We start from the raw sequence: 26,098 nt of genomic DNA on the forward strand, positions 1-26,098 counted from the left end.
CCAATTCGACACTGCGATGAAGTCCAAATAGCACATATTGTAATTTTGTACGAGAAAGAATATGCACAAAAAGGTATCGCACGACGTCTCAGCAGAACTGAATCTATAGTTTCGAATACTCTAAAAAGGTACCGCGAAATAGGAAATTTTGTACGAAGGCCTGGTCAAGGACGCCCAAGGTGCACAACCGTAATTGATGACCGTTTTTTGGTTCTTAATTCCACACGAAAGCGTTGATTGACATCGATGCACCTCAGAAATGAGCTATTAAATGTTAGACAAGTTTCACAAACAGTTAGACGATTATCAAAAGAAGCAAACTTAAAGCCCAGACGCCCCGCCAAAGTTCCACGTCTTCTCCTAAATCATAAAGCTCGTCGTTTGGAATTTGCAAGAACACATATTTAGTGGAATATCGACAACTGGAAAAACGTTCTTTTCACTGATGAGACCAGAATCCTATTATGGAAGCCAGATGGTCAAAGCTACGTTTACAGAAGAGTTGGAGAACGATTCGCCAGCTGCAGTCTCGCCCAGGCCGTTAGTTTTGGAGTTGATGGCATAAATCTTTGGGAAGGTATTAGTTGGGAGGTACGTACCGCACTTGTGGAAGTGACTGGACGGATGACTGGTGATTCTTAAGTTTAAAACATACTGCAAGATCATGTTTTGTCATATGTTGGTTACATTTGATATGAAATATTTACGTTAATGCACGATAATGCTCGACCACATGAAGTGAGTAATTATCTTGATGCGGTCCAAATTCGAAGATTGGATTGGCCACCGTTTAGCCCGGATTCAAATCCAATAGAGCACATGTGGAATCACCTAAAACGGAGCATACGACAAAGAAATCCCGTTCCAAATACGATAGAGCATCTTCGGCTTGCTCCACAGGATAAATGGAATGAAATTTCTCAAGGATATGTCCAAAATTTACTTACAAGCATGCTGAGAAAGATGCAAACAGTAATAAGTAAAATAACCTTATTTACCTAATATTAAACATTTTTTTTTTCACAATTTTCTCCGCATCAAAACTTAAAATTGTTCATTAAACATTGTTAAAATAAACTCTATTTGAGAATAAACGACTTGATTGACCAGAATTTATTTTGAAAAAACAAAAATTTTAAAATTCCAATATATTCGATATTTTTGTCCAGGAGTGTATTATTTTACAAATGTTTACAAATTAAAGTTAGCTGCTATATTTAAAAACAATACAAAAAATAAACAATAAGTTGAAGGAATTAAATTTATCAACAACTGAAAAGTTCCATAGAATACGCTGCCAAAGAAGCCTCGAGGGACCAAGAAGAAAGAAGGAAGAAAAAGACCTAAATGAACTAAAACAACTAGTAGTAGAAAATAAAATGGCAGAGGAAAGGCTATAAATAGAAGATTTATTCTAACTCAGCTAGGCTTCTTCAATTTTCTTTTCGATTGATCGTATTTTAAGATGCTCTTTATTACCTCTTTTCGAATTCTGTCCATTCTGGTTATGCTCAGTACTCTTCTTAAGTACCTCACCTCAATGCTTTCTATTTTTTTAAATTTAACGGTAGCCTTCCAGCTTTCACTTCAAAAAGTTAAAAAGTGCTCTAAGCTGCGTAATATTTTAGGTGGGTTAAAAGATACAACGGAAATAAAGGCAATCGCATTGCTGATCAACTAGCTAGGTAGGACTAAGACTCTTAGGATCTGATGATCTTTTTGGTTGATTAACTACAACAATTACGGTAATTGCCTAATGTCACCCCCACATGCAAACCGTGAAAAGATAGAAAGAAGGATGTAACGGGATTTAATTAAATATCCAAAAATCAGATCTAAGTAACCCAATTCAGTTTAAAAATTTAAAATCCTTTTAATAATATTAATAATTGCTTATATCTCAATGCGATTGTTTATTTATAATATTGTGTACAAAAACCACGAATGTATAAACATACGCACGTGAGTTAAATACCTCGGAAAATAACGGGAGCAGGTCATTAAGAATTAAGAATTAAGAGTTAAAAGTCGAAGCTTCTGTTGTCATCCATCAACTGGATACTCTCTCTATTATTGTACTTATGCAACCAATAAAGTAATTATGAGTATCCCAGTGAGTAACCCCATGCAGGGGGTAAACTACCCCTAGAGTTCCATATATGGAACTCCTGATGGAAGCAATCTAATAAACATTATATGATTATCCAACATTATTATAAGGACGAGAATCTGGACTTGCCAGGGTACTACTAAGCACCATAAATTGACTGGGTACTACTTATTCTTTTTTTGGTTGTAATCGATCATTTTTTATAGCGACTTTGGACAAAATTCAAATCTTTCTGACCATTAATTTGTAAGATGTAGTCGGGGAAACATTCAGTTTCATCGTAGCAATTTTCCTCTTAATATAATTTTTGTTGAACATTTAAAAACTTATTGTTAATGAAGTTAATTAAGTTAGCAGTTTCAATTAACAATCTAGATGTATCTGGTGAGTTATTTTTTTACATTATTTTTATTTCCACTTCATCAAGTACCTACTTTTTCTTGTAGCTCTTGAAAAAATAAATGTAAATACATTTGAAAGCTCGAATAATAAAAAATATTCTTCTAACAGCCCTTAAATAAATGAGTTTTATTTATGTCTACTTCTGAATATACTACATGTTTTATTTACATATATCATTCATACTATTACTCACCTAAGTACATCGCTAGCGTGACTAGTCACATATTTGGATCCTTCAATCCGACCAGATTTATACAATGCTTCTACGGGCGTACCATTCGTATATTTCTCATAGTCTAAATGCATAATTTTAATATTTTTATAAGACGTTAAAGCTTTGAGAATTTCATCTGATTCATCTCCTTCAAATCTGAACACACCTGGTGACGTATAAAGTAAGTAAACATCAAAATTCGGATTTTCCTTCGCTGCACTCTCAACAGCGCATGCCTGTCGTGCTGTGATAAAGATTTTCTCTTTAGTTGCTGAGTTACATGATGTTTCGTGAAAAAATATCGATTTTCCTTTTCTGGGTTGTACCGTTGAAATATCAGGGAGGGAGGCCATACCTTTGAGACGGTAGCAGATAATGTTATCCTTATTCCTCGGTTGATACATAAGTTTCAATAGTATTACCATCAGGGCTGCTACAGCAAAATATCTCCAATACTTCGTCCATTTTGTAATAAACATTTAGATAGAAACTGTTTTTACTAAGTAATTTTGGCCAAATGGAAGTTCAGTCTGGAAAAGAAATAAAAATTGCTCACTTAAATATTCTACATTTTACTATTCTAACATTTTTAATATTGAGTAATTTACTCAATGAGTATAATAGTTCAGAGAAATAAGGAAAAAAATACCATGTTTGGAACTTTGGCCAGCCCAGGTATCTGAGAAGTTTTTTGAGTTTTATGGACGTCGAAAGCTAAAACCTCTATGTTGCCAGCAGTGGGTTGGGTGGACTTTAAAATTATTAACAATCTAAAGCTATGGTTTGTTAGAACAGTGAGCGACGCATAACTCACAGTCAGTCAAACGCCGCACACTTTCGTCAAAATCAAAGAAATAGTTCTCTGTGATAACGGTTTGTTAGGTTCTGCTGAGCTGCGCGCACTGCAGAGTTGTACGTGTACGTTGACGTTGTGCGCTGGAATCAACTGCGATTTGATTTGGACGCAAACGTTCAGCTGAGCTCACAGCGTACACATCTATACCGAAATTATAATTGTATTTTTATATAGTTATTATTATTGTAATAATTAAGTGATGTCTACTAAATTTTCTCCCGAGGAAGATGAAAGACTAGTGGATCTAGTACAAATTATAAGAAAGTTCCAAATACATCCCTGGTAAGTCTAAAATATTCTCGAAATTTTTCCTCGTTTTGAAACAATCTTTCTATATATATATATATATATATATATATATATATATATATATATATATATATATATATATATATATATATATATATATATATATGTATATGTATATGTATATGTATATATATATATATATATATATATATATATATATATATATATATATATAATGTCGGTTTAGAACGTTCTTCGACGTCTTCCGATTTCCAATCTCCATCTCATTCTATCGTTCCATAGATCGTCCTCCAGTTCTCTTTCTCTGATTTCTTTATCAACTCCTTCTCTCCGACTTCTTCTAGGCCTTCCTGGTCTTCGCCTACCTCTTGGTTGCCATTCAAGAATTTGTCTTGGTATTCTATTCTCCGGCATTCTCCTTACGTGTCCGTACCATCTGAGTTGTGTCGTTTTGATGTCATCAACAATATTATGTGTAACCCCCATGATTTCTCGGACTCTCTCGTTTGTTATTCTGTCGCGCCTGGAGATTCCCGCCGAGCGGCGCCAGAAGTCCATTTCTGTTGCTCTAAGCATTTTCTCTGTTCTGTCTTTTAGGGGCCACACTTCGCATCCATATGTTGTGATACTTTTTATTATGGTGTTGTATATTCTTCTTTTTTGTTTTTGTTGTGTTTGTTGGGAATAGAAAGAAATATAACTCAAGATATAAAGAAGAAACAATTAAGGTGGTATGGGCATGTTCAACGGATGCCAGCATCAAGACTCCCCAAAAAAGTAATAGAATGGCAACCGATAGGTCGACGGAAAAGAGGAAGACCCAGATTAGAATGGCAACACGGCGTAAACAAGTCCATGAGCGAAAGAAATTTAACAACAAACGACTGCGAAGATAGGAAGAGATGGTGTTTAGGTATCGGACAACGTCGAAAGACGTTCTAAGCCGATGTATATATATATATATATATATATATATATATATATATATATATATATATATATATATATATATTCTTTTATTTTCTTTAGAGATGTTTTTATCCCACAGTACGCTGTTCAGTAAGGCTATGCCTTTCCTTCCCTGTGTATTTCGTTCCTTAATGGCTGCATCCAATTTTCCGTCCTGAGTGATCTTTACTCCTAGGTATTTGTAGTCATCACATAGTTTGATCTCTTGATTTTCCTCTACGAGAAGGTTATGGTGATCTCCTCCGATACTCATGTACTCAGTTTTTTCCATGTTCACTTCCAAACCCCACTCTGTAAACTCTTCTAATAGTTTTCGCATCATGTAACTAAGGTCTTCAGAGTCCTGTGCGATGATGACCTGGTCATCCGCAAAGCACAGAGTGTACAAAGTTAAGTCTATTAGTGGTATGCCCATATTCGTACATTTTTTCTTCCATTTGTTGAGTGCTGCTTCGAGGTATATTTTGAATAATGTTGGGGATATACAGCATCCTTGTCTTAGTCCTTTAGTCACTTTGAATCCCGGTGTTATCAGATTTCCTGTTTTAATTCTTGTTGTTTGTTGGTAGTACAACGTTTTTACTGCTTCAATCAATTCTATATTTATATTTGTTTTCCCCAGTGCCTCCCATAATTTATCAAGCGGGATACTATCATATGCTTTCCTAAGGTCTACGAACGTCAGATGGACTTCTTGGCCACGAGCAACTTTCTTTTCAATTATCTGGGTAATAGAGAAGACATGGTCTATTGTAGATCGACCTGCACGAAAACCAGCCTGTTCTTCAGCTTCCATATCTTGGTATTCTTCTTCTATTCGATTTTTTATTATTTTCCCATATATTCTGCTAATACTACTAGTAACTGCAATTCCTCTATAGTTTTCAGGTTTCGATTTATCTCCCTTTTTATGGATGGTGCTCATATGCGACTCTTTCCATTCCTCAGGTATTTCATGTTTATTTATGCATTCCTGGAAAAGTTGTCGTAGTCGTTGCATTAGTATTTTGGGTCCATGTTTATGGTCCATGGGTCCAATCCTTCTTCGACTGTTAATTTAAAAGCACCTTCTGTCGGGCTCAAAATAAGTTTAGAAGTTAGATTCACGTTTGTTCTCTAAGGTTGTAAGTTTAGAAAAATGAATTCTCGCAAATTTAACGCAATAATTTTATTACCCCAAGAAGAGGAGGAAGAAGAGGAGTTGAAAATGTCAAATATAAATAAAAGAAATAAAAATCTAAACAAAATTTTTTCATGTCGTAATACAGAAGGTGCTTTTAAATTAACAGTCGAAAGAAGATTGTACCAAAACGAGTAAAAATTTCGAGAATATTTTATACTGTCCAGAGATTTATTTGGAAATCTTACAATTTATAATGGATGATATTACTAAAAAACCCTACAACAGAAGCCATTACCTAAGTAGTTATTACAATATTAACTATATAAAAATAAAATTTCGGTATAGATGTGTACGCTTCGAGTTAATTCCAGCGCACACCGTCGACGTACACTGCTATCGCTCTACAGGCAGAGCGCGCAAATAAGCAGAACCTAACAAACCGTTATCATAAAGAACCATTCCTTTGATTTTGACGAACGTGCGCGGCGTTCGACTGACTGTGAGCCATCGAGTTAGAATATATGGAGAGGAGAAGCTATGAGCATATTAACGTGTGTATTAAAAACGGCGTAGGTAGGCGTGGCTAACTGTGATATCAATAAGGCGGTGGGATCATGGCCGGACTCAATAATATTAAAACTACTATAAAAATATGACTAGTTATTCAGAAGATTTAATCATAATCTAAAAAAGCAATACATTTTTAATAAACTATGATTTATTTATACCGCGGTAAACACTAAAAACACGATATATTATACATAAAGATAAATTAATAATAATTTTTTATTAACATTGCTTCTGCCACTGCAACTACGTTGAGAACAAGGAACCATTATTATGCACTATCACAATATATTATTACAGTTTCTATAAAAGTATTATAAAACTAAAAATATTCGAAAAACAACAAACGTAAATAAACATATACGATCTGTCAAAAGTGGCAAAACAATATTTGTTTTTAGTCACGTGATGCCCTCTCCATAGATTCTAACTCGATGCTGTGAGCATTGATTATAAACCACCCATGGGTGGTTTATAATCAATGCTGTGAGTTATGCGTCGCTCACTTTAAAGACAAAAATAAGAACTTCCATTTACAAGTAAAAAGTATAAAATATTTAAGAAATTTGGAGGTAAAACACGTTTAAAGCTTTATAATAACGATTTATGAATGTTAATATACCAATTTGTTGCTGAGAAAGCTGTGAGAAACCTAATTATTTTTAATTTTTAATAAATTCTTATAACTATTGTAAAAATGAACGCAGAACCTTGATATTGTGTAAAAAGCTGGGTCTCATATTGTTAAAAAGGTGTTTTAAAACATTTCAGAGTGATTCATCAATTAGTTTTTTCCATAGCTAATGTTAAAGTGTTGCTATAACAACTATTTTGAGTAGATAAAGTATCACTTTAACCGCAAGGGTAGATAAACTGACACTTTAACAGCAAGAGTAGATAAAATGTTTTAACTTTTTTTTATTCGATAAAATTTACAAATTCAAACACATTAAGGATTAAAAACAACTGAAATTTTACAATTAACATTATTAGAAATATCTATTTTTGGAGCATCACAACTTGTACTCGTTTGCTTAAATACTTGGTTCGAGAAACTGGATTAATTTTCTGGTCCGCCAAGTATACACTTGGATACAGCAATCTTATTGCTTATTGACTCTTCAGTGTAAGATTCTGCAACAGATGACGATTTCCATCCACCTAAACGTTTAACTTTTACTAGATCAGCTCCAGAATTTGCGAACATAGTAGCTGAAGAACGACGGAAAGAATGCCCCGTGTACATTTCTGAATTTGCAAGTTTCAAAAAATCTGCAATCTTCTTGGGGATATTATATATAGTGTTAATCCCCACCGGTTGAGTAGTGCACTTTTGCTGTCCGTAATTTACAAAAAACTTACTGTGAGGTACGTTTTTGGGGCGCAAGGCAATATACTTTCTCACAATTTCTAAGAAACTCAGTCCACTTTTCTTGTCAGTAATACAAAACGACAATGAAACGATTATCACCGATTTTCTGTCGTCAACGTTAAACACTTCTAACTTGTACAATTCGTCGGACCTAGTCGCTCCATGCACACCAAGAATAGCAATAACCTTCATCAACAAATAGACGTCATCAGGAGCTTCTGTCAGAAATTTAATAATGTCATCTGACTCCAAAATTTTGGACTTTTTAGCTTTGTATCCTCCACTCAGCAACTCCTTCAGCATCGAATAATATGACCATAATGCTTCGACTTTCAGAAAAATACGCCAGAAGTATTTTTTCACTCACGCCATTGATATTCTTAATGCTCTTCCACTTTTTAAAAGACTGGTATTCTTTCTCATACATCGTCCTAGATTTTTGTGGCAACAATAAATTTTCTGTAACAATAAAACACTGAAAACTTTGTTTTCAAAACTTCCACAAAATTTATTTTAAATTCTTATCACTACAGCTGTTTCGGTTGATTGCCTTTCTCAAGTGATCTGTTTTTGGCATGGGTTTACACTTTATAGTCTCAGGTTTTATGTACTTTAAAAATGCATTTTCCTTATACACAAAATGTAAATTATATTTTACCACAATAAGTTTTGTTCAAAAACTTTCCAGATACTTTCACAGCGTGTTGCTCACAAAAGTTTCACGGCGATTGAGCGATTTATCTTGCTGCGGAAAATTGATAGCTTTAGTGCGCTTTAGTGCTTTATTTCCTCGCCTAAAATTTTAGATTTAATGGATGAAAGACATCAACAAAAACAATGATAATCAGATGTACAAAAAAGTAAAAAAAGGATAATAAAAAACTCAATTTTTGAAGTAAAATTGTAACTTATACCCAATAAAAATAGTAAAATGCGTTAAGAATCCATAAGAAAATAGCTTTAAAACAATATTATGAAAAAACGTATAGACCATGAACACAAATACATTAGTAGTACTAAACAATGGTAGTACCTAGACCATTTATGAAATGCATTTTTTTTATTTATTATGAATTTTTTAGTAATCCAAACATTACAATAATTCCGCAAACTCTGGTTTTTAATAGTGCCGGATTTGTGAGATTCTATTGTATTTATACAGTGTGGAAACCACTTATGGAATAAAATTGTTTGTGTCGTTATTATACAAAATAATAAAAAACTCTGGGACGCGTTAACTTTTAAATTTAAATGTGCGCTTTTTAAACATAAATTTAAATGTACAGGGTGATCCACGCAAGTCTGGCATAGTCCATAATCCTTATTTTTAATGAAACACCCTGTATATTTTTATGTTTTTAAAATATTCTTAACAACTTGATTTCAACGAACTACATCATGTAGGGTGTATAATGAATAATACAAAGTAAAATTTTGAAATTAATAATTTATCACGTGTTATGGTATTATTTTAAATTAGCTAAATACAGACAATACACTTCTGCTTTAAGTGTCAGTATATTGGGGAAAATGTCTGTTTAGTAACCGTGTTAACATTTTTTGTCATGAATAGGTAAAAACCGTCTAGATAGTCTGCTAATTAAACTAAATCGGTAAATAATGCAGATTGTTATCAATCAGTTGTTGGTGTGTTGACATATTACATTAAAATAATAAATTCCTAATTAAAAGCTAATTTCTTGAAGAAATAAAAATGAAATATTTAACTGAGACCCACCGAATTGAGATTTTAATGATGATCGGTTACGGGAAGAATTGTAGAAGTCCAGTTGTAGCAAACGTATTTAATCAGAGGTATCCTCAGTTGCCTAATATTGCACAAAGTACTGTGTCTAAAATTTATGCACAATTCAGAGAGCTTGGACATGCCAAACCATTAAAAAGAAAACCGAACTTCATTGAAGATGAGGTGAAAGTGGATATTTTGTGTGTCGCAGAGAATGTCGCAGAGAAGTGTCGCAGAGAATCCAGCGTCAAGTTCACATCAAATTGCACGTCAAAATAATGTGAGTCATACAACTGTCCTAAGGTGTCTCCATGAAGAAAAACTTCATCCATATAAATTAACTTTTGTGCAGGAGCTAACAGAAGACGATCCAAATCGTTGAATGATCCAGAGCTCTTGGCCCAATTCTTTCTTCTGATGAATCAACATTTACATTGAACGGAGAGATAAACCGACAAAACTAGATATTGGTCAGCGGAGAATCCTCATTGAATGCGTGAGATCAGGCATTATAGGAGATCATATTATTGGTCCCATATTTGTAGATGGTAATTTGACAGCGGAAAAATATTTAAGCATGCTAAGAGACGATGTTCTTCCCCAATTGGCTAACTTATATCCCAATCCAATAGATCCGACCCTACCGCATGAAACTGTCTGATTCCAGCAGGACGGTGCAACACTCCATTATGCTTTAATGGTGAGAAATTACTTGAATGAAATCTTCTTCAATAAATGGATTGGACGAAGGGATACTATTGAGCGGCTAGCTAGGTCGCCAGATCTTACGCCTTTGGATTTTTTTCTGTGGGGTTATCCCAAGAACAAAGTATATGCAACACAACCAACTAGCATTGAAGACCTCAAAGGAAGGATAACTACAGAAATACAGAATATTTTGCCTCAAACTTTAAACAAAGTTCGGGACGAGTTTTATAGGAGACTGTGTTATTACTTATTACCAACAACAATGTGGAGAACATTTTGAGCATGTATTTTAATGTAATCCAATCAATTACCTCGGGTATTCTACGAATTAATTGTCTTGAAGAAAATTATACTTAAGTTCAAAATTTCACCTTGTATTATTCATAATAGACCCTACATAATTAGGTTCGTTGAGATTGGGTTGTTAAGGAGCTTTTAAAAACATAAAAATATGCAGGGGTTTCATTTAAAATACAGATTATGCCAGACTTGCGTGGATTACCCTGTACATTCAAATTTATGTTTAAAAAGCGCACATTCAAATTTAAAAGTTAAGGTATCTCAACGTTTTTTTAATATCAACGTTTTCTAAAATAAGGACACAAACAATTTTATTCCATAAGTAGTGTCCATACTGTATATTTTTTGCTTTAAACAATTCTACGAAAGATCTTTGTAATCTTTTGCCATAAAAACTGACCTATCATGCATTATCAAATATCAATACGAAGAATCTTCAAATTCTTCAAAATCTTTAAGTGTCAAATTTCTGGAAGTATATTATAAGAGAAGCCGGATGGCCCGTAGTGGTAGAGAGTTTAAGAAGAGATATGTAAAAGGTATTATTATTAAAATATCCCAAGCTAAAAATTACGAGGAAATGTCATTAAGTAAACCTTCTCCGCATAAGGTAAAGGCAAATACATTGATCGTAGTTATTGGACAATAGAAATATTATATTACAATCATCTATTTTGATTAACATATAAAATATAGTCCGTCTAGAAAGTATCCGGAATTTTATATTTTTCCTAATTTTAATAGATTTCATTTTTGTAACATTTTAAGACAAAAGTAATGCATCAACACCATCTGTCAAATATTGTTTGTAAACAGACTTAAGATTTGTGAAATAACCTCACAAGAAGAAAAAAGGAAAGTGGTGGAATATTTGTATAGAAAGGGTGTCCGAAACGTTAAAAAATTAGTGCAATTGACTGAACTCGCAATAAGGGCAGTGAATGAGACAATAAAGAGGATAAAAATGTCATAATAGATATGAGACATAGACCAGTTTCGGGTAGACCGCGTAAGATTCGCCGAAACACTTTAAATGCTTTATTACAATGACCCCTCTGCAAAGGAAACGAAGAAAAGATTTTTGTCAACGTTTTCGAGAAGATAATTTTAATAATGTCTTTATATCTGATGAAACTTGTTTCCAGCTTGGTGCAAAGCATCTAAAACTCCTATCAAGAGAAAATGTAACCGTTCAAATTTCTAAATTTCCCACTAAAATAATGGTTTGCGGAGAAATATCTCAGCGTGGTCCTAGACCTCTCTGCATAGTTAATGGTACTGTTGATAGTGCGAAATATTGTGACATCCCAAATGGTTTTCTTTTTGAAAAGTGTTATGTTTTATATCCAGAGGGATGGCGTTTTTAGTAAGATAATGCAAGATGCCATACTTTTGTTTATACTCAAGCTTGGATGCAAGAACACGAATTGGCAACAATTCCGTGGCCAGCAGCATCTCCAGATCTTAACCCATTGAAAACATATGGGGACTAATGAAGATTGAAATAGAAGGAGCAGCGCCACCAGATAAAGAAGGTTTGATTCGGTCAGTTTTACAGGCCTGGAACACCATTACCGAAAATTATGGCCTTGACCTAGTTTCGGGTGTACCTGGACGTTTAGTTAAGTGTTTAGATTTAAATGGAGATTGTATAAGTAAATGAGATGAATTATTTCTAGACGGACTTTATATTTGATTATATTAGCATATAAACACATTCCTTTTTAATTTACGAAAATTGCAAGTACTTACAAAGGTAACATTAGGTATAACACGTGTTTTCACTACGGTGGTAAATTTTTTACTGGTTTTACTTGACGTTTGAATATCTGTGTAAATGGGATAGATAAGAAGCAGGCATTGTGATAAGATAAAAATTTCATTAGCTTGGACAATACAATAGAATATATTATTACCGCAACAAATCAACAAATAGGGTTATTAAGGCACTAATTTATTTTTTTTATTCGGTTTAATGTTTTAAATTACAAAATTTTAATTTAGTGGAAAAAAAATTTAATTTATCCGAAAAACATAAAATCAAACAATAATCAAGATAAAACATTTTGTTTTTTCTGAAACAAATACTACCATGCTAAGGATAATTTATATTCAAGGTATATATACAAAGTACTAAAACATCACTTGTAATTTTTGTTAAAAAATACTTCGGAGTAAACTAGAAAATTTTGTCAATTTAAATAGTGATGGTTAGATTGACCATAATCCCCTTCGCATTCGCGGATGACCTCGCTGTACTGGTAGTGGCCCGGGATGAGCCAGATCTCAAATACCGGGTTCGGAACGCAGGCCGCGTCGTAAAGAAATGGATGACGCAACACAGACTGAAACTTGCGGCAGAGAAAACCGAAGCCATCATTCTGAAGGGTACAAGGAAGTCAAAGTGTTGAATTGCAATGTGTGGGAGCATGTTTAACACCCAAGAAAATGGGGGGAGCACGTGCCGGAGGTAGTCCGGAAGGCTGCGAATAGTGCGACTGCGTTGGAGAGGGTGATGCCCAACATTGGAGGACCCAATCCGAAAGTGTGTGTCAGGAAATAATCCAGTGGACTGAATTATTTCATGACGCAGGTGCTCACAGGACACAGGTGTTTTAGGGCCTACCTCTCTAGGTTCGGAAAGGCTGACACAGATGAATGCCTATTCTGTGGATACTCGGATACTGTGACACATACGATGTTAGATTGCAGCAGATGGATAGTAGAAAGGAAGAGAATGGAGAGAGACACAGGTGTGAATTTTGTTACAATGAGAGAAATGATTAAGAGAATGATTGAAAATAAATTTGGTTGGACTAGCGTACACAACTATATCCGTGCAGTGATCAAGAAAAAAGAAGAGGAAGAAAGAAAGCTGGACCAACGGCAAAGGTAAGAGTGAAAGATGCTGGAAGTTGAAGCTAGAGAAGTGGGTCACCCTGTATGAGTTAGGTAGGGGTGAGTCAGACTGTAGGGAATGAGGAAATGCCCGTCTGGGAATGATGCCATACTAGGAGCGATGAGGGTCTTCTACGCGCTACCTGAAACGAGACAGGGAGCCTCCTTGCTGATGAATCGAGTGTGGATGTGTATGAATGGAGAATGAATGAATGAAGGTAGTGCTTCGGAAGTGATGCCGGCCTTACAGCGGCCATTCCGCTTCCGGATCGCTGGCGACGAGAGTGCATTTTAAAGTACCTTGGGAACTATCGCCGGGAGTACAAAGAACGAATCCTGCACTAGCGACGTCCTGGACTGAAATGTATTTTGAAGATTCCAAACCCCCCCCTCTATAAAGATTTAAAAAAAAGATTGACCATAATATGTCTGTTAGAGTACCGTGTTTGAGATGTCTGCGATTACGGGTTAAAGTTAGGGTTAGTTAGTACATATATTTTTTATTTTCAAATGAAAATATTTGTACTAAAAATAAAATAATTGTGGGAAACATTTTAATTTGTTTATGTACGGTTTCCAACCATTTCTAAACTTTTTATCAAACAGAATTAAATTACAATCGGTATTCCTACTCCGGCAACAGTTAGAAAGTTTCTGTCATATTGATCTAAACATCCCCCCTAAACATCATCCCTAGACATAAGTTGGATATTCAACTTCGTATACTTAGATGAGACATGGATATTTGCAAATGGTGGAATTAAAAGAATTTGGCAAGACGACAGCATAAAATCAATAAAGAGCACAGAGAGCGAAGGCAAGAGACACATCATTCTACATGCAGAAGGGAAAGAAGGCTTTATAGAAAACGAAGATTTGATTTTTTCTTCAAAATCAAAATCTCCTGATTACCATGAAAATATGAATGAAGATATTTTTGTTAAATATCTTAAGGAGAAACTGTTACCTAATCTGAGTGAACCATCAGTTATAGTTTTAGATACTGCACCTTAACATTCGGAGATTTTGGAGAAACAACCAAAACAGTCGTGAAACGTACCGAGCATAAAAAATTGGTTAGGTAACAATAATATCAATTTTCAAATCAGATTTACTGGAAATTTCGAAACGTAATGAAAACCCAACAGTTTACATAGTTGACCAAATTACATCAAGTTATGGACATCAAGTAATACGGTTACCGCCGTATCACTGCCAGTTTAATTCCATCGAACACATCTGGGGTATATATAAAACGTATTAGGATAATCACGTTGGATGCAGTGTATACAGTGACGATGCAGTTAGGGAAATGTGGCAAGAAGCTCTTAAAACTGCAACTCCAGAAATATGCATTTATTGAAGCGGTAAAAACGTTGTACTACCAACAAACAACAAGAATTAAAACAGGAAATCTGATAACACCGGGATTCAAAGTGGCTAAAGGACTAAGACAAGGATGCTGTATATCCCCAACATTATTCAAAATATACCTCGGAGCAGCACTCAACAAATGGAAGAAAAAATATACGAACATGGGCATACTACTAATTTACTTAACTTTGTGCACTCTGTGCTTTGCGGATGACCAGGTCATCATCGCACAGGAGTCTGAAGACCTTAGTTACTTAGACCTTATGCGAAAACTATTAGAAGAGTTTACAGAGTGGGGTTTGGAAGTGAATATGGAAAAAACTGAGTACATGAGTATCGGAGGAGATCAACATAACCTCCTCGTAGAGGAAAATCAAGAGATCAAACTATGTGACGACTACAAATACCTAGGAGTACAATTAAGGAACAAAATACGCAGGGAACAGCGTACTGTGAGATAAAAACATCTCTAAGGAAAATAAAAGAAGAATATACAACAACATAATAAAAAGTATCACAACATATGGATGCGAAGTATGGCCCCAAAAAGACAGAACAGAGAAAATGCTTAAAACAACAGAAATGGACTTCTGGCGCCACTCGGCGGGAATCTCCAGACGCGACAGAATTCTCGAATGGCAACCAAGAGGTAGGCAGAGACCAGGAAGGCCTAGAAGAAGTTGGAGAGAATGAGTTGATAAAAAAATCAGGGAAAGAAAACTGGAGGACGATCTATGGAACGATAGAATGTAATGGAGATTGGAAATCGGAAGACGTCGAAGAACGTTGTAAACCGACATTATATATATTCTAGAAAAGATTAGAGTAATATCAAATCGCGATGGTTCAGTGAAATAGACTACAAGCCCTTGAGATCATTTAACCAAATATGAATCACATATAAATTAATACTACAATATGTAATAACAAATTTAGAAACTATGCCGCCAATTCTTATCGGTACTCAAAGGGTTGCGCCTTAAATTTCTCACCCCTGTTCAAGCCGAAATGTACGGCGTTGCAAAAAAATTAATCTATATATCGATCCGAAAATTTGAGTATGAGTACCATACTGTGTCAAATTTCCAGAAATGAGGAAAAAGTTTTCCGAAAATAAAAAATTTTTCCTGCTCATGGTAACATGGCTCCTGCTCCTGCTATTTTGTACGGAATTAGGTCACATGTCATTATTTTTGTATTACCTACCTAAGTTATAAATGCCGTACCAATATGTTTGGCCAAAAAGTCCCCCTTTTCTTGAGTAGTAAGTTTATCTTACCTGTGAATCATCTGTACCGATAAGAATTGACGGCGTACTTTCCAAAGTTATTACATATTGTAGTATTGTTTATTGTTTTATATTGTGATTCATGCTGGATCAAATGAAATCTCCCATGGCCTTGCAGTCTAAAATACAATGAAATTATAGAATTAGTATATGACTGTTTATCTGTACCAGACAGAGGTCCAACTTGTGAATGATTATTTTCTACAAATAATTTGAATAAGAGTATAAAATAAAAAGTTTTACAAAAACTTTTTTTTATTCTATATTGTTAAATAATTGTGTTAATTCATATTTGTTAAATATAGTGTAGGTACCTAAGTAGTTTTTTGTTGTGTACTTACTTAAAACTGAGCCTCGATTCAACTTTTACTGGAGACAGTCACATTAATTTTAGTACAAATATTTTGCAACCAGTTTATATCTAAAGCTATGAAGAATGAAACAGAAAATAATTTATAATAAAACAAGTACTATTTCTCTCCGCTAAAACACCGGAAAATAAATTCATTCCCGTCCCACAAACACTTTGCAGTGATGTATGTAACATTTATTTGTGATAAGGAATGAACGGAAATGTGCAAATCGTGAAGGATGTAGAAAATATGTAATTGATACAAATAATAAAGGGATCAGATCTCCAATTAAATAGAACATTAGTTTCAAAAGATGAAAATACCGTTAACATGCAAATCTGTACATCAAGAAATACAACCGGGTCAAATGAATCACAATGAAGCCAGAGTCGACTAACAATATTGTACACGAACTACCAGGTAACTCTCTTCTTTCTAAACATGATTCTTCTTTTATCAACCATCACAAAAAAATAACACTAACCGATAAGATAGCCATGAAAATCAGGAGGAGAGATGGGAAACTGTTCAATCTCACAAAAGAACAAGAAATGACAGCCTTGAAGCTGATAAACTACTTAAACAATTAAAAATAATGAATGATGGCTCAAAGCACCTACACCAACCCCAAACAGATTTTCTGGCTGAGATGAAGTACCTGATGTAAATAACTAACATGGAATTAGTGAAGATAAAAAACATTTAACATTCTAAAATACCTTTATAATGACAAAGTGAAAATCCAGCACAAAACCTCTGTTCATTACCAAAACATAACCAACGAACTCAATGAGAAAAAACTAGCTATTATACCTACCAGAAAAAGAAGGAAAGAACATTTCGAGTTGTGCTTCATAACATATACCAAACAATAGACAACAAAGATAATTTAACAATGTGTAGGAATACTGGGACACGAAGTAATCAACATAGCTAATATGTACAAGACAAACAACGCTTCCACTTTTAATAATAATAACAAATAATAAAGACATATATAAAGTAAAAGTTCGGAGTCGACACCCACCACATATTCGTGGATTTCAAAGCCGCATACAACTCAGTCAACAGATAAAAACTTCTACAGGCTGTGGTAGAATTTTAGATGCTGCTTCTTCTTGTTCAACTAACGGAACTTACACTCACAGGCGTAGCAAGTGTAGTCAGAATCCAAAACGACTTTTCAAGACCCTTCCATTGTAAAAATAGACTGAGACAGAGAGATGGACTGTGGTGTCTCTTATTTAACCTTGCACTAGACATAGACATTATTGCTAGGTCCACTTAAAAATAAACGCACAGAAAACCAAGTATATGTATTGTACTAGATCAGGCAACCAGATACCTAGACTATTAATTGATGATCTGGAACTAGAAGGTGTGGACACCTTCGTCTACCTGGGCTCGCTGCTGACCAAAGACAACAATGTCAGAGAAGAAATTAAAAGAAGAATAGCGCTTGCCAATAAGTGCTATTATGGCTTGAGGAAACAGATGGACCCAAAACTACCCAGAACAATTAAAGTTATCATCATCATCATCTTGGTGCTACAGCCCTTAGAGGGCCTCGACCTTCTCAAGCTTTCTACGTCATTCTATTCTGTCCCTCGCTTGCATTTTCAAGTTGCCGACTCCGATCTTCTCGGCATCTTGTGTTACCCCGTCCATCCACCTCAGCTTTGGTCTACCCTGTCTTCTCATTCCCACGGGTTGCGCTGTTAGAATCTTTTTTATCATGTTTGACTCAGGGGCCCGGGCTACATGTCCTGCCCACTGCAGGCGGTTTCGCTTAATTATAGTGGTAATATCTTTACCACCAAACGTATGCTTGTAGATATTCTGCAGTTCAAAGTTATATCTACGCCTCCATATTCCGTTCTCACAGACCGCTCCGAATATCTTGCGTAGCACCTTTCTTTCAAAAATGGATAGAGGGGATTCATCTGTTTTCGTTAGCGTCCATGCCTCTGATCCATATGTGAGAACGGGGACTATCAGTGTTCTATACAGCCTTAAACGAGTTTTTTGAGACAGACGTTTGTTAGCTAAGTACTTTGATAGACCACGATAACACCTGTTTGCAATTATTATTCGCCTTTTTATTTTCTCAGATGTGTTATTATTGGGGTTAACCGATGTCCCTAGATCTAGGGACAGTTAAAGTTACCATATATAAATAAGGCCAGTGTAAACATACGGGTCAGAAACGTGATCACTTACACAGAACGACCAAGAATTGCTTAAACGTTTCGAGAGAAAAATTCTAAGGAAAATATATGGTGGAGTCCTAGAACAGGGTTTGTGGCGTAGGCGCTACAACTTTGAGTTATACAGAAGTTTTGGGGAACGTGACGTTGTAAAATGTATTACATTAGCACTTATTCGATGGATAGGACATGTAATTAGGCGAGATGAAAATGCAACGATCAGAAAAATTTTCAACCGAAGAGGAACAGTGGGAAGACGAGCCAGAGAAAGACCAAAACTTAGTTATCAAGATAGCATAGAGGATGTACTAAAATGCATCGGAGTTAAAGCATGAAGAAGAGTTCCCAGGACAGGGGCGAATGGAAGATTGTTCTGAAGAAGGCTTTGGCTCATAACGAGCTGTAATGCCACTGATGATGATAAAGTAAAAGCACTCAAAATTTGATTGTGTCCTTCTTCGAACCACCTCATCACAAGGGTCAGGTACCCCAATGTATTACTTGTCAACGATATGGCCACAAAAGAAATTCTGCCACCTATCTTCTTCTTCTTCTTCTCGTGCCACTCCTAGCGGAGATTGGAAATCATCATGGCCACTGCGACTTTGTTAGCAGCGCGCCTAAAAAGTTCAATCGAACTACACCCGAACCATTCACGTAGATTACGAAGCCACGATATTTTTCTTCTTCCCACACTTCTTTTGCCCTTAATTTTGCCCTGCATGATATTTCTTAAAAGTTCGTACTTTTCACCTCTCACAATGTGCCCCAAGTATTCCATCTTTCTAGTTTTTATCTCATTTAGAATTTCGCATCTTTTGTCTAAAGTTTGGAGTACTTGCGTGTTAGTGACCACCTATCTGCAAGACGCGTAAAGTGTGTAAGTAATAACCATACTTAAAATTGTTCACGCAATCGCATACAGTGTGTACTTTGTACGGGAAATCATACAGCCAACTATAAGAGCTACACATTATATGACAAAAATTCAAAAAGAAAAGTTCTCTTCACTCAGAAGGAAACAACAGGCCCATAGAACAATCCCTAACGAAACTATTAATCAAACAATAATCGCTGGTATATATGCAGCAAGGGCAGCTCCTTTCACGAACATATAATCATACTTCTTATGCTCAACACGTGAGTTTTTACATTTTATGCTGTGTCGACATGCACGCTAAAAGTCCCGTATTCTACACATTGACAGAAGATATGCCTGGATGAGGATCGACAGAAGTATCATCCGCTTTACTTTGTCATCTGGATTCATTAAATCTTGAAAATAAACAAAAAGTTTATTTATGAAGAAAAAATCGCCTGAAAATTTTACTTAAATTCATCTTACATTCCCTGTTAGAGGTCACAGCTTCTTACTAGCTGACAGAGTATATGGACGCGTTGAAAAAGCCTTAAGAAAATGTGCTTCTTTAAAGATAAAAGAAGAATATACAGAAATTTACCGCTCTTTTGGATCTATAAAAAGCCTTTCACCTGATTGGATTCTGTCTGATGTTAAACAATTGCGATCATATTTAAAAAAAAATATGGAATATCAGATGTTAAAAGAATTATATCGAAAAAAAAATCATCCTTCACCAATAACCATTACTTCCTTTGAACACTTTAGGTTCAAAAGTAACTCAAAAGTTCCAAAAACGTTGCTTAAGAGAGGTAAAAAAGTCTCACAGTTGACACTAGAAACCGGGAGATTAGGAAAACCACTAAAAGAAAAGAAAAAAAAACCTTTAAACATTTACTGGTACAAGAATTTGGAAATACGTGCGAAGAAAAAGAAGATCGTAAATGGTATAAGGACATTCTAGAAAACCGAGATGACATCGCTAATAAAAGTGATGAAATGGAAAAGGAAAATATGATACAGGCCTACATATTTGAGAAGCTTTATTTTATTAAGCTTTATAATAATTAAATAAATAGTATTTTCGTATACTGGTGTTTTATTTTCGATATATAGATGTTTACTTATTTAGCAAAATGACATAAACCCCACCAACGGTTAAGCAAAACGAAATAAATCCATTCATATGGAGCAAAATGCTATAAATCCACACAATGTTTAAGCAAACTGAGATAAATCAAACAAAAAGAAATCTTTAAAAATTGGAAACTCCGAAATTGAACACAAAACTCCAGCTGTCTGCCAAAAATGATGTTATTCATGATTCATTATGACATGTTATGAAGATAATCACACAACTTTTTCTGAAATCAGAGTGCCACCTCTCTCTCTCATCGAGAAGTAGACTTTTTCCACAGATCCGCCCTGACCGCCCTGGTATATAAAATCCTAACACAGTCCACAGTCCTTAAAGAGAGTCTAACAAAAATCTATTTATTGCAGTACAATGATTTTTCTGCGTTTATTCAAATATCACGAACAATCAGCAAAAAATCTCTTAATTTTCCATGATCTAATATAGGAAATAAAAACTCATTTAAACAAAAAATTATTTGATAAAAACCAATACCAACACATTATAATAAAACGTCATTTATTTGAACATTATGCAAAACTGTCATATTCGAAATACTCGCGCTCATGGCTTCCCGCTAAAATTTACGATTACATTATTTCTTGATAAGTAAATACAATTTTAATATAATAAAATAAACAATACTCACGCTAAAATGTATGATAAAGTACGAATTGCACAGAAACAGGAAGTTTAAAAACAGGTAACAATGATTTTCGATAATACATTTTTAATATTTTTTTTTACTATTCATATCGACTTCGGTATACAATTTCTGTATACCTGAACTGTACTGTACCGACACCGACAAGCCAAAGCCACACACAAATCGTGGTACCCGGCACACTTGACCTTGTCCATATCCTGAGGATCGGAGTACGAGCGTACAACCGTACGAGTCAATGACGTGCTGTGACAACACCAAAGACTTTTTAGCGACAAAATGAAACTAACGACTAACAGGTCAACAAACAGAGCAGTTTTAGCGCCAAAAAAATAAATGTGGATTGTATTGGAGTGGAAATATCACAACAAACTTACGGAACATAAAAAAGACCTACAATTGTGCGAATTAATGTAAACACAAGTGAAGACTTAATATAAACAATAACCAGGGCCGTACTGGCTCAAAAAAGGCGCAAACCTCTAAACGGAAGGCACCAGACACCTCTCACATGCTTTATAAATCAAACTTTTTGAAATCCTACTGCATTTGCAAGTGTCATTTATCGGCTGCTTCAAAACATTTGGGAAAAATCATGGTAATTGATGGTAAATAGAACTCTATTTCTGATTTTTTTTTAATTTCTTAGTGCGCTTCAAGGCTTTACCAAAAATACTCTCGAAAATGGGAGTATTTTATGATTTTATGTATGAATCCGATGCTTAGCTTAAATTTAGAATCCGGTTGCCATAATTGACTACTCGTGCATTTCCCAGTTTCTGAAACTCTGTCGTCTGTAATTTATCAAGTAAATCATACATTTTTGAGAAGTGTGACTAAATTGAATGATTTATATCCTATTTTACTAAGTAGTTATCAAAATTATAAAAATTTAGCGATTTTGATAGGGGGCGGATATTTCACCTAATAGCAGCCGGACTTTCTTTTCGGGAAATTGCGAATAGGGTTCACAGAAGTTTAGGTACTATGTTGAGATGCTATCCTATTGAATCTGAAGATCGACGTAATCGTCTTGAATGGTGTAGAGAACGATTGGCTTGGGACCAGGAATGGCATAAGTCATCTTTAGTGATGAGTTCTGATACTGTTTAGCGATGCACGATGGCCGAGTCAGGGTCGGAAGACAACGTGGTGAAAGACGAAATCCACAGTTTTTTGTCGAATGGCACGTTCACTGCTCTACTGGGGTTATGGAGTGGAGTGTCATCGCTTACGGTTGAAGGTCACCTCTAATTTTCGCCAAACAGAACATAACAGTTTCAGAAAACAGAACACAAAACTTAAATTTTTTTTTTAAATATTGTAAATTGAATATTTCAAGTGAAAGGACTCTAAAGACAAACCATGTCAACTCGTTATACTCGTCAGTAATAGATAATATAAAAAGTAATATTAGTGACAATTACTTCTAACTGTGTGTTGACGAAAGAACCGATCGTCAGGAAGATATATCGCTCATTTAATGACTGGTGTTCTAAGCGATCAGATCTTACGAAAATCCTATTTAATTCCATGCAAGCAATTAGAAAAAACCAACTCTGCAACAATATCACATTTTGTACAAGAAGAAATATCAAAAATTTTTCATCCTGCAGATGTTCCTAGCTTTTGCTTCAAAAAACTATTACTCAATTCGAATCATCAAAGTTTTCCTTGGTAGAACGCATAGCCTTAATAAAAGAAAGGCATAAGGCATTTGATAAGGTCCGTCATAATCATCTTGTACAAATACTTAAAGATAAATCTTTACACAATAAGGATATAGGAATAATAACTCAAATCTGTTTTAATAAAATTGCCAAGGTCAAAGTAAGAAATTACCTTACTTAAAAAACAGAGCTAAAAGAAGTACAACGTAAGATTTCGCCATTATTATTATAATAAACTTATAATAATAATTAAATTATCTAACTTGTTTATTTTAAAAACTTGTCCTTGACAAAAATTATTTTATCTTAATGGGTTTGAACATACTTTTAATCCAGGATATGACGGTAAAAATACTGTAAAACCTCTGAATTTTGTTTATATGCATAAATTTGCTTGACATTTTGAGATTGGGTAGAAAATAGTTCAAAGATCAAAATCTATGTGCTTTTCCTCTGGAGGTGGGTACTAAAATCGGGGTGGAAAAAGTATATAAAAAAATCATGGTAAATTTTAAGACAAAAATATTCCTTACAGTTTTTTCAAAAAGTCAATTTTTGTTAATTTGTAAAAGTTATTCGGCACTAAATGTTCACAAATTAAACATTCACGTTCACAAAAAAGCCTGTTTTTAAACGGTTTTTCGTGAATAAATTCAACAATTTAGATTTGATCGTGAAAATTGTTTGAATATAAAATGAAGTGGGGTTATAAAACAAAGAGATTCGTTTTTTATTATTACCGTAATAATATTGACAAAGTTGTGACTGTTCGAAAGTAGACTTTTATCCATCAAATACAAAAATCTAAACATATGATTGAAGTTGAATAAGGTGAGTTTTTCACGAACAAATTGTATAAACTTGGTTTAAATGTCTTACAAAAACCTTTAAAATGACCACTGGTAAAAGTTATTTGCTTGAAAATTATAAGTTATAACTAGACTTAGGCAAATATGCAAAAAAAAAGTCAAAAATATGCGCATAAATTATATGCACTAATTTACCCAAAAATATGCATTAAATATGCATTGCTTTTAGAAAATATGCATACTGTCATTGGAAACATATTTACTAATGGTATATTAATAATTTATTTTTATGTTTATTTAAATAATAAGAAAACAATATAAATAAATTTAAAACTAACTAGCTAATTGTAATGTACTAATTAATTGTAATGAAAGTAGTAAAAAAGTAAAATACTATTCCTTAAAATTATGGAATCAATAGATGACCAAAGGTTTTTCAAAATTTTCCAATAAAAACTTATGGCTTCTATCTGTGTACATATCTTTGTAAATTGATAAACTTCTTTCCACATCAATTGATGTAATGGGAGCATATTCACGAAAATATTTGGTCCTAAATATTATTTTTCTTCGCAAAAATTACCAACAAGAACGGCAGCTACCTCAGTAAGTTTATGAAAGCCATTGTTTTTTGAATTCGTGTAACAAATGTTTAAAAAATATGTTTTCCAGTGGCACCTTTAACATTTCGACAAGCTGATCTAAATTCTTTTATTAACCCTTAATTTGAATTTGTATCTTATAGGCTACGTCATTTTTAAAATATTCAAATTGCCTATGTCTTAAGTCATTTACTCACTATTATCTGTTAATTGTATTGCCTATACGTCTACTAAACTCAGAAAGCTAATTGTACTGCCATCTATAGTGATCATTCAAAGTTAGTCACAATAAGATGGTTGCCTAGTGAACGCCGGCGCCGATTAGAAAGCAAGCATATCAAGTTGAAGCAGAGTGTGAACCAGATAATATATATATATATATATACAAGGATTTCCACAGTTTTCACTGTATTCCTTCACTCAACCGTTTTCTCCAATTTTTCCTGTTTAGCCAGTCCCCTTCCTGTAGGTTTCTTCTACTCATTGATTCGTCCACCTCATCTCTGAAAGATCTTCGGGGTCTGCCTCTCTTTCTTCTTCCTATCGGGCTCCACTCTGTTATTCTATTTATCCACCGATTTGGAATAGCACCGGAGCAGGAATATACAAAGAATGGGATGGAAATAAACCTAAAGAAAACCGAATACCTAACAACGGAGAATACAGAAATAAAACAGCTGGAAATAGACGAAGGTAAACAAATCAAAGGAACAGACAAGTATAAGTATTTAGGTTTCATAATATCAAACAAAGGAACAACGGAGGAAGAGATAAAAAATAGACTAGGACAAACAAGAGACTGCATACGAAAATTGAACCCGGTACTATGGGATAAGAACATCAGCATGAAAACAAAGAAAAAAATATATAATACCATGACAAGAAGTATCCTCACTTATGGGTGTGAAAATTGGACAATAAATAAGAAAACCAAAAACAAAATAAGAGCAACAGAGATGGAATTCCTAAGGAGAAGCTGCAGAGTAACAAGAAGAGACAGAATAAATAACATGGAGATTAAGAGGAGAATGGGAATGAACTCCGACATAATAGACTACATCGAACAGAAGAGATTAACATGGTACGGACATGTCAGAAGAGCAGACCAAAATCGGTGGAACCAGATAATATACATATGCTAATAATTATTTTTTAAATCAATGTTATTCATTTCAAAATCGTGTCGGTTATTCTGCGATGCATAAATATTATTTGTAAAATATAGAGTGTTCTCAATTACTTTTTTATCCAAAAGGAGTGAAAAAACTTCAATATATGACTTACTTCCATGGTTGGCTTTTAAATTGTCTAAATATCAATCAGACTGATGTTGAATTACTACAGAGCACGAAGGAGTATCTGTTGTTACAACTTGAAACAAATTTGGATTTACTACTTTTGCCTGTTTTTTTCTTTGGACGTTTTATCTGTGGTTCAGAGGAATATCATAATCAGAATCGTCAGAACTCCCACTCACTTGTATTTCATATGTACCTGCAATATTCGATTTTATTGATTCTTCACAAATAATATTATCATCAATGTCTTCTACATCAGAAACTTTCTAATCTAATCTCGGCGGCAAATAAACCACATTAAGT

General features: G+C 34.4%; 2 protein-coding genes across 6 annotated transcripts in view; one reads left to right on the forward strand and one right to left on the reverse strand.

Moving 5' to 3' along the window:
* Positions 1-26,098, forward strand: part of LOC140436540 (phospholipase A1-like) — a 234,149-nt gene that overhangs the window by 24,795 nt on the left and 183,256 nt on the right. The gene's annotated exons all lie outside the window — the stretch shown is intronic.
* LOC140436537 (lactosylceramide 4-alpha-galactosyltransferase-like) overlaps positions 1-26,098 on the reverse strand; it is a 37,755-nt gene that overhangs the window by 7,509 nt on the left and 4,148 nt on the right. Inside the window, exons 1-3 of one of the 5 annotated variants that reach the window (XM_072525435.1) lie at positions 16,540-16,679; positions 16,190-16,317; positions 2,706-3,256 (exon numbers count right to left, since the gene is read on the reverse strand). In XM_072525435.1, coding sequence (XP_072381536.1) covers positions 2,706-3,205 — 500 coding nt within the window. In that variant the 5' untranslated portion in view covers positions 3,206-3,256; positions 16,190-16,317; positions 16,540-16,679. Of the gene's footprint in view, positions 1-2,705; positions 3,257-12,390; positions 12,471-16,189; positions 16,318-16,539; positions 16,694-21,401; positions 21,606-26,098 lie in introns of those variants that run through there. The other 4 variants (XM_072525431.1, XM_072525434.1, XM_072525432.1 and 1 more) reach the window with 4 other exon arrangements.

The sequence above is a fragment of the Diabrotica undecimpunctata genome, chromosome 3 (assembly GCF_040954645.1).
Source record: "Diabrotica undecimpunctata isolate CICGRU chromosome 3, icDiaUnde3, whole genome shotgun sequence".
NCBI lineage: Eukaryota > Metazoa > Arthropoda > Insecta > Coleoptera > Chrysomelidae > Diabrotica > Diabrotica undecimpunctata.